This window comes from Cebidichthys violaceus, unplaced genomic scaffold, assembly GCF_023349555.1.
Source record: "Cebidichthys violaceus isolate CVI_PGR_0920_01 unplaced genomic scaffold, fCebVio1.0.p SCAF_12, whole genome shotgun sequence".
Lineage (NCBI taxonomy): Eukaryota > Metazoa > Chordata > Actinopteri > Perciformes > Stichaeidae > Cebidichthys > Cebidichthys violaceus.
In genome coordinates, this window is record NW_027176285.1 from 443300 (window position 1) to 453212 (window position 9913).

General features: G+C 43.4%; 2 protein-coding genes across 4 annotated transcripts; both read right to left on the reverse strand.

The window, feature by feature from the left end:
* Window positions 1-426: 426 nt before the first annotated feature.
* On the reverse strand, window positions 427-6007 carry macir (macrophage immunometabolism regulator). Of its 3 annotated transcripts, none has more exons than XR_011102242.1 (3): window positions 5835-6007; window positions 2091-3667; window positions 427-1966 (listed from the first exon to the last, which is right to left on the reverse strand). XR_011102242.1 is itself a non-coding variant. In XM_068705749.1 (2 exons), exon 2 carries the CDS (start codon window positions 3658-3660, stop codon window positions 3007-3009), a length of 654 nt encoding a protein of 217 aa, XP_068561850.1. In that variant the 5' UTR covers window positions 3661-3667; window positions 5835-6007; the 3' UTR covers window positions 427-3006. The 3 variants fall into 3 exon arrangements, 1 of the variants encoding a protein (XP_068561850.1); XR_011102243.1 differs by having other exon boundaries at window positions 427-907; window positions 1882-3667; XM_068705749.1 differs by having other exon boundaries at window positions 427-3667.
* A 1080-nt stretch (window positions 6008-7087) lies between these two features.
* Window positions 7088-9784, reverse strand: pomk (protein O-mannose kinase). The gene is made up of 3 exons (XM_068705754.1): window positions 9609-9784; window positions 8395-8676; window positions 7088-7978 (listed from the first exon to the last, which is right to left on the reverse strand). The coding sequence occupies exons 2-3, from the start codon at window positions 8674-8676 to the stop codon at window positions 7208-7210; spliced, it is 1053 nt and encodes a 350-aa protein (XP_068561855.1). The 5' UTR covers window positions 9609-9784; the 3' UTR covers window positions 7088-7207.
* Between the last annotated feature and the right edge of the window lie 129 nt (window positions 9785-9913).

Here is a 9913-nt window from a genome sequence, read left to right on the forward strand (position 1 = left end):
CTGCTTCACACTCTTCACTAAAGCCTCAATATTTATTATTGTGAGTCTGAAATGTTTTACAAATGTTCATTGTGGGTGAAGTATTTCTTTTAATCAGAGAAAAATCTCCACAACAAAGAACTGAAGCCACTGAAACCGTGAGTTCAACTGTTAAGATTCAGCAGCTTAGCTCACTTCAGACTGAATAGTTCAGACAGATATCTAATACAAGATAATAATAATAATAATAATAATAATAACTAAATGATAATCGAGTAGGACCCCATTCCAAGCCGACTGGTTTCCAGGACCTTTAACTGCTGGTATGTATTGGATTTGTAGTTTATATTGAACCTTGCATCTGCACAGCATTGAAGCCTTTTAGCCTTAAAGCTGAAAGCAATCAGAAGTTCTTATTCAGACAGAAGCGACTTATTCTCTCAAAGGTTTGTTTGAAATAAGCTTTAATCAGATAACAGTCATTGGTTAACATCAAGTGTACATTGTCTGTCTGCCTCAGGACTCAGTAGAAGTGCATCAGAGTGAGTGAACACAGTGGAAAGCTTTGTTCACCATTGAAGAGTTAAAGTTTCAAAATGTCAAAAAAGAAAATCTAAATCATTTCAACGTTTGCTTTGACCGCTATTGATTTGATCAACATTGGTAGCTGTTCAACATTGAAGTAGCATTGAAATGTAAATTATTTGTACGTAACATATGGTTAGAATATGACTTGTCCATCCAAATTCAGTGCAAATTCATAAGAGATCAACAACAGAAGATGTGGAATCATGTGGGTTTCCTTCCACTGCGGTGATGCAGAGTTGGTAGAGTTCATTCTTCAGTCTTGGACGTGACTTCAGTCACACTTTGTTTCCACGGCGCTCTTCTTGATGCACTAACTAAACATCCAGCGCTTCCTCTCAGGCTTAGGGGAACATAGTGGAAAGAAACACTTCAAGAAGAAGGTCTATAGTAATGCATTGAGTTACAGTGGGGGCGGGGCATCAACAACATGTTAATCTTGATCATCAGAACATTCATTCAATGTGGATTCACTCACATATCCAAAGTCATTAAAGCTCACATTGATGTTGTGAACGTTGAGATGTGAAGAAGGTGCACTGTGTTTGATACACACACTGCACTAAAAGTGAATCAACATGAATCTACATTTAAAGCCTGATGTGTAGAGACCAGTTCATAGTCCAGATAGAGACAAACAGAACACGTCTGTGGGCTCAGATTCACACACTGGACCCATTGCAGTAGTTCATGTTCTACATCAGAACCACTTGAAGCATGCCGTCATCACACACAGAGGCTCCAGACATTACATGTTCATGAAGAAATTTAATTTTTAGTGTAATAAAAAAAAAAAGAAAATCACAATTTCCTTTCAAAGCAGCGCAACAAAATGTGCAAAAACTCAACACAACTATAAGTGAAAAACTCAACACAACTGTCGGTGATAAATCAACACAACTGTAGGTGATAAATCAACACAACTATAAGTGAAAAACTCAACACAACTATAAGTGAAAAACTCAACACAACTGTAGGTGATAAATCAACACAACTATAAGTGAAAAACTCAACACAACTATAAGTGAAAAACTCAACACAACTGTAGGTGATAAATCAACACAACTCTAGGTGATAAATCAACACAACTATAAGTGAAAAACTCAACACAACTATAAGTGAAAAACTCAACACAACTGTAGGTGATAAATCAACACAACTATAAGTGAAAAACTCAACACAACTGTAGGTGATAAATCAACACAACTGTCGGTGATAAATCAACACAACTGTAGGTGATAAATCAACACAACTGTCGGTGATAAATCAACACAACTGTAGGTGATCACGTGCTTCTCTTCACGGTTCAGTGCTTACTGTGAAGGCCTAACTGGTGCCGTGGTGGAGACCATCTCACGGTGCAGATATCCAACAGTGCAATCAGGTGAAAAAAACTGTGTTTCTGCAATGAAGCAGAAACACATCAATTACCAGCTGTAAGGGAACACACACACACACACACTCATTATAAAGACAAGCCTCAACAACACTGCGCCCATCACCAATGTACAAAACTAGAGACGCACCAAAGTGGTTCCTAAAGGCAACAGCTTCCCAACAAGACCCTGGAAACGATCCAGCCTCTCATCTGCAGCGGTTGAGTCTTTCAACCTATGGTGACTGTAGACAGATGTGAGGACTTCTCCAGTTAGATCAATACACATGTGGCATCATATGTACAGTGAAAGAGGTTCTGTTCTGTCCACTGTGAAGTGACCCCCGACTAACTTAAAGAGTGAAATCAACGGTCCTGAAGCTAAAGTCATCCTCTCCCCCTCCGTTAACCGTTAACGGTTAACGGAGGTGTTGTTACGGGACGTCCCGGTGACTCGTGCTCTCAGGACCTGTAGTTGAAGAGTCCCTGGCTGTCAGGCTGGGAAATCTGTTGCACGTCATGAAAAATGACTTTAACATATTAACATATATATAAACATATTAATGACAATAATTCTTTCACTGTACACATGGCGTGTTAGTACTGTATTAAGTTACATATATTTAAACAAGAGGTTAAGAAACACACTGATATTGACTTATGAATCAATACATTGTGACAGTTGTATGCAGTGTCATAATGTAAATAGAAACCAAAACTTCCACCACAGAATAGCAGTTAAATGATGACTGGGCTGATAGAAACGGTGGCTTGAAGCTGATGTATCGATGCATCTCTGACCAGTACAAACACACAACACCGTCAGTATAAAGGCCCACCAGTTATTGCTCAGTTTATAGAATTCACATTTATTAACCTCGACAACCTCGTTACAGTGTGAGGCGTGGTAAAAGGATCTTCTTCTCAACCTCACGTGTCCAGAATAAAGGTAAAACTCCCAAATAATCACACAACAGGACCTCAGACCGTCTCCTTCGTCAACGAGCTGGACGAAGCACCTAAACCCCAACGGGTGAGAGACGCCCACAGAGCGCTCCGCTGAGCGCTCAAGTCTTGTTCCTGGTAAACATGCGCTCCCCTCGCAGGGTGAGGTGCTGCAGCTGGTACTGTAACACCTCAGTGTCTGAGGATTCTTTGATACTGATTTTGTCCAGATTAAGGTAGTCCAGAGACTTGGACTGGGCCCTCTTCCCTTTAAGCAGACAGAGGGGTAGTGGAGCATGCAGACCCCTGCCGGGCTCCCCGTGGGCCAGGGACCTGAGGAAGGTGTCACTGGAGCTGGGCATGCGCCTCCGTCTCCGCCCGTTAGCGGCGGGGATGTCGTAGGGTTGGTAGTGGCGACTTTTACCTTTGCAGATTCGTGAAGACCGGTGGAGGCCCAAGTCCACAGACTTCGGGACGGCGCTCTCGACGGAGCTGGTCACGGCCTCCGATGCGGAACCCTTCTCTGGAGGGCCTTCGGACCACTTGTGGGCCAGCTTGAGCAGCTCCTCGCCAGTGGTGAAGCTTACCAGATAGTTTGAGTCCATGTGGAGGATCTGGTACCCTGAAACGGTACCTCTGATAGGGGAACATGGGGTGCTGGCACAGCGAGGTCTCTCTGCTTCTGGTTTCAATGTGGCTTTGATTTCAGATGCAGGAAGAATGGAGACGTGAGCCCTGGACACTCCATTAACGTCCATTTCCATCCTCACAGACATGTCCGCACTGATGAGAGGTGGAGAGAAAACATCACCTGAGTCACTCTGGGAGCAATACAGCTGCTCCACAAACATCATCACTGAGGGGTTCACTCATCATCTTAAAGGTAATATTCTATATACTATATATATATATATATATATATATATATATACGTATATATATATATACGTATATATATACGTATATATATATACATATATATACGTATATATATATATATATATATATATATATATATATATATATATATATATATACATATATATACATATATATATATATATATATATATGTATCTTAGTACTTCTTCCATCACTGGTATTGATCAATAAGCCTCTCATTGGGCCTCATTCACTAATAAATGTTATTAAGCCTCGAATTCAGCAAATTGACCGTCGCCATCTTGACTTTTTGCAACTGGTGAACGAAGGTGACCATATTTGGAATGTGGAGGACGTCTCTGGTAGAGACCTGTCAATCTGCGTGTAGCCCCGCCCCTAAAGCATCCCCTGCTTTATGGTCTGTGTGACTCTAAATGGAGCATAATGTACTAAATGAACATCATGCTGTATTGAAGAAGACTGTAAACTAGAGATTGAGACCATAAACTCATGTTTACAATGTTTACTGAGGGAATAAATCATGAGAGAAGTAGAGTCATTTTAGACTAGACTTCTATACAACCAGAGGAGTCGCCCCCTGGTGGACACTAGAGAGAATGCACGTTTAAGGTACTGTAGAACCGTAAATTGCTGTCTTGGTTTATTATGGAGAAAGTGGTGATTGTTGTAAAAGAGAGAAGCATGTTCCCTGAATATAAAACCACTGAAGAATTTGAGACAGTAGTTTCCACGGGAGAAGAATAGACTGTATATAAGAAGTGGACGTAGTCGTCGTGACGCCACCCGTTGGTTTGTGGACTGACGTTTTGAAGCTTTGATTTTGGTGTTTTCACCGAGGCCATCTTGGATTACCGCCGGCGCCATCTTGTTTTTTGTAACCAGTGAACGGAAGTGACCATATTTTGACAGTGGAGGAGTGACGTAGAGTCGCTTATACGAATGCAAGTTTAAGACACTTTTGCATTGGATTCACTTCTACACTTCTCTAAAGTGTTTCCACGGGAACAATATATACATATAATGTATATATTGCAGCAGATTAAATACATTAAAGCAGATTAAATAAATACAATTCATGAATACAAAAAGGAACGTTTACATGTGTAGAGTCCAGCCGTAGTTTGGGATCACTATGCTTCTTTTATTTTATTTTTTACACACTTCCTCGCGCATAGCTCCTCCCACAAGCCTCCTCGATACCCAAGATGCATTTTTCTGGATTTAGGATGTCCTCCAAGACGGAGCGCTGCCCTCGATTTCCGGGTCACAAGGAGCGAGGAATCGAGGAGGCACATAAATCGGTGAATGAGAAAGGCCCCGTGTCGTTGCATCACGCTCACCGAAGCCACGCCCACAGCAGCTAGCAGCTCCTCGCAGGGTGCTGATTGGTCCGCTCACTGGCCAAACACAGACGCATTACGTCAAGCCTAACGAGTAATTCAGCCCGGTGCTCAGTGAGCAAAGGGTTTTAATGAATGTTGTAAAACCATGTATGTAACAATAGACATCTGCTGTCGTTATTACGGTTAAGTCACATCGGTTGAACTCAGCACACAGAGAGATGAGGGCGACTAGGAGCCGCAGCAGAATGCCCATGGCCGCCATGGCGCAGCTCACTGACAGAGGACGGGAGGAGCCTCCCCGTCAGTACCGCAGCCGTGACCGTGTTCACGTCTCTCCTCACAGTACCGGATCCAGAACAGGCTGCTGCAGCTGCTTACATCTACTGTAGCGTCGTTAAAGCCGCGTGAAGCTGAACGTGTCCCAGAATAAAAGATGTCTTTTGCATAAAGCGACAGGCTGTGCGTCCGCTGCTTCAGCCCCGCAGACCGGACTATCCGCACGATTAACGTCTTCATAGGAGATCGTCATTAGGGTCACACCCACGGTTAAACGCGACGCAGCGACCGTTTTAAACACGCAGCCTTATCAGACTAGATGGGCGCTTTTGTCGCGGTTCGGATGGGAGACGCTGGTCCTCATCACATAGTTCTTGGGGCTCGTGGACCACGACGACACGGGCTGATTTACACAGAAACAGTACAGACCTGTTCGGCTGAGAGGAGAATCCGATGTCCAGCCTTCCCGTCTGTGGCTTCTGCGGTCTCGCGCCGGTGTTCCGTCAACAGCAGCAAGAGGAACACTTCCGGTCTGATCGTCAGAAGAATTATTCATTATTTACGTTATTGTTCGCTGGTAATAACTAGGCTACAATGTTCACGAGTGTCTTTGTAATGCGAAAAAATAATAAACAAAGAAAAGATATATAGCTGCTCTGATCTGCCTATTATTCACTGCAGTTTACATAACAGCTGATCATTGTATCCTGTCACAGCTCATCACACGCCCCATTTCCATCAGTACAAGAACAAAATAGTCCTGATACAAGATGAACAAAAATAATACAAATAATGTTTACAATAAATAAATTGCCCGTTTCTGAAGTGTGCACAAGCACTAGTAGCACTGTGGCTTTCCAGGTTTCTCCACAACCTCCATGGTCTACACACGTGTGTGTTGGTGAGAACACATTTTTAGGGGCATCTGGGGGTATTTTTTTGATTTGGCGTAGTGTATTTCACTGCACTGCAAGCCTTCATACGATACGTTATTCTGAATGATTTGTACATTTTATCCTGCTGTAACGTCATATCTGGTGTTGCAGCTTAACTACAACCACGCTTTGATAGTAGCTGCTGGTGCATCTTAGACAATATCCTTCTTCAATCGACGGTTTTGTTGTGGTGACATTTATACCCATTTACAGTGAATGAGATGGGTTAGAATTGAACACTTCCCTGTGATGAGTTGCTCATAGAAATTAAACCCATTCCCACTTCTTCACCTTCTTCATACACATTACAGCCAGACATGCAGGGTAGTGTCAGCTTTTATACACTATTGGTTTTATTAATTTTCAATGACATTCATATGATTTAAACCCATTCCTATCTATTCTTACTATTTCACTTTCTTATGCTTTGTTCACATCAATCACAAAGGGAGTTTTTGCAGCGTTTTACTCGCGGGAGTTTGATCGCAGGTTCATTAGTTTATTCGTGTCACCAGAGCTAGTCGCTCCAGAGGAGACGTTTCATCAATCACAGCGGAAGTAAGTAACCACTACTGCTACTCTTGTATGTGTTGCGGAAGTCCCAGATATCCCGGGAATCTAAGCGCTGTCATGTCTGGTTCATAACATCGTTAGTCAGTTGCAGCTTCGTCACCAGCAGAGCATGAATCCTGTTAACTTCACTAATAACATATGTTGGACAAGAAACAAGTAAAAGAAGCCCAAATCTACAGTTGGTTCCAACCCCGGTGGCGTTTATTTAAATGCACAACATTGCAAAACTGCAGCTTGAATTTGTATTGTACATTCATGGTCTTTGTAGGCGAGTCAGTTATGGAGACACGTGTTCTACAGCATGTCTCTGGAGCCAGCATTGTCCCGCACCATGCTACTGTAGACCGAGTTGTACACCTTCAAAACATCCAGTGCTGAAGGGCGGAGCTTGGGGTCTTCCTTCTTACACTCCTCGTGAATCTGAAAAAGATGGAAGTGGACTACATCCCCTCCGGGTACTCTTCCCATCAGGAACCACGTCACGTCTGGGATCTTCCAGATGTCCGTCCTCTCATCATACTCGGGCATGAGATCGTCTGAAAACGGCTTCCCTTTGGTTGTGAATGGCCACAGCTGCTCTGGGGCAACAAAGTCCCCAGTGAGCTCCCGGTGACCGCATTTCACCAACAAGCCTCTGGACGGATCCACCTCAGGCAGCGCATCGAGGTCGTTCACCACCAGGCGAAAGTCACTCGTCAGCAGAAACTGGGAGAGAGTTTTTACCAGGCTGCTGGAATCACACATAACCCTCCGCCCGGCTGGGCTGTTGTGAAGATAGTGAAGGATGGAGACATAATCTATAGCCAGCCTCAGCCGCACCTGCCGTGTGTTGTGTTGCTTGTGCTGCTCTTGTGCAAGAACAGCATCCAAGTTCAGCAAAGGGCCGAGTGGGTGGTGCTCCGTGACCTGGGTGTGGTTTTCAAGGCAAAACCCAACCAACTGCACCACCTGGGGGCCCTGCAGGACCCGTAACATAGATAATCCATGGAGGAAATCCTCCAGGTAATCCAGAGAGGATAGCTCGGACAAAGCCACCTTCTGACCCCTCCACTCTGCCAGGTAGACCTGGGGAAAGACAAGTGGATGATGAGGTCAGTATAGTATATTATACCTCTTTATAGATCGGCTATAGGGACAACCACCAACTCAGAGGTACTTTAATGTAGCGATCTGATCTTTACCCGTGTTGAAGAAAGCAATCCTGACAATGCAGAGGAAGCTCTGGAGGACTTGAGGGAGCTCCTTAAAACTTCCATCCGAGTCAGCTGATAACATGACATGTCACCACATGCGTCTCCTGCTCCTGCCCCCCCCCCCACTAAATCTATTCAATCAATCAATTCATCTGAATTATTAGTAAAGTATCTATGAGATTGGAAAAAGTCATCCATATCTTAATGCATCTACTCCCTGTAATGTAGTTCACACAATACATGATATATACACACAGTATAAAATGTACAGTATAAAAGAGCCTCTACCTTCTTCACAGCTCCCTGGCCGATCAGCTTCAGCTTGCGTACTTCAGCATTTATCTGTGAACACTGGAGCCAGGCGATGCAGTTCTTCATGGTCGCCATTTTAAAATGTCGAGGCATACAGCCAACACGGGAGGACACCAGCTGCTCATCAGTCTGATACAAAGACTCCAGGTACAGGTAGATCAAGGCATTGCTGAGCAGCAAAGCAGCAAGGCACATCCCCACCACAGGGAACCCACGGGACAGTGAACCGCTCCCGCTCCGACCCATGGCGCCCTCCATCTGAAACAGAAACAGAAATCCGCCGATTGTAAATGCTTTTATTGTTTCTGTTTTTACCATGTAAAGAGTCTTTGAGTGCCTTTTAAAGCGCTATATAAATAAAATGTATTATTATTATAGTGGTGGTGGATGAGACACTTCAGACAGAGCAGATTTAACATTTAATTCTACGTGTCTCATTTATAATAAACAGTTTATTTTTAACCATATACTGTAAAAAACAACTTAAACTGAACTGCTGAACACTTGCATTGAGCAGAGTTTGTAAGTAGAATTTGAAAAATGGAAATAGTTCAAATAGCATCTTCTAACATCGGTAACACGTTGGATATATATAGATTCCATTGTTTTCCAATTTATGTAAAATAAATTATCAAAGAAATTCAATATAAGTTGTTTTCTTTTTTGGGATTTGTGGCATAGTTACTGTGTTATGCTGCACTAAAGACATGTATGGAGTTCTCTCCACCTGTAGCATGATTGTGCCGTTTAAAGAGGTGCAAGACTTTTATATTGCAGTGAAGATCAAGACCACAGACATTAAAGTGTGAAAGGAGCAAAGGGTCCAGAGGGTTAATAGTGGTATAAACACACGGAACAGCGTCTGTGACGCGCCTTCGGGCGTCCATCTTGGATGTAGTTCCACCACGTCAGTAACATCAGAACTACGTAGTGCAGGGAAACACTTTAAGAGGGGAGAACACAGACCTCCACAAAGGCACGACATGTTACGGTGCTTTGCAGTATTGCACAAGTATACATCCACGTGCACAACAGAGCTACCGTGGATGTCTGGACGGTTTAAGAAGACACACTGATGTAGGTTAGGCGCAGACCTAGTATGACTGTGAGGGTAAGATAGCAACGACAGGCATATCAAGCTTACCTCCAGTCAATGTAAGGCGATAACATAAGATACTCCACTAACGTACCTGTAGCTACGTGGGTTCACATGGTGTTCTGACTCGGCAGTCACGAAAACGAACTCGTCCACTGCTAACTAGTTCAACTGCGACACACACACACACACACACACACACACACACACACACACACACACATGGGCTTGAATTCCACCAGCAGCCGGATTAAGAACAAACACTTCCTGTCAGATTTGCAGAATAATAGCACTGTTATTTGGCATATTGATATTTGACTGCACAAATGCACCAAAACGTATTATTTGTCGTTCCACGTTCGTGGGGACATTTACATCCATAGAACTGCTCAGTTCCAG

Coding starts and splice junctions, on each gene's coding strand:
- macir (XM_068705749.1), bottom strand. CDS start 3,660: ATGTCTGTGAGGATGGAAATGGACGTTAATGGAGTGTCCAGGGCTCAC.
- pomk (XM_068705754.1), bottom strand. CDS start 8,676: ATGGAGGGCGCCATGGGTCGGAGCGGGAGCGGTTCACTGTCCCGTGGG. Junction 7,979..8,394: donor GCCAGGGAGCTGTGAAGAAG/GTAGAGGCTCTT, acceptor GTCTTTCCCCAG/GTCTACCTGGCAGAGTGGAG.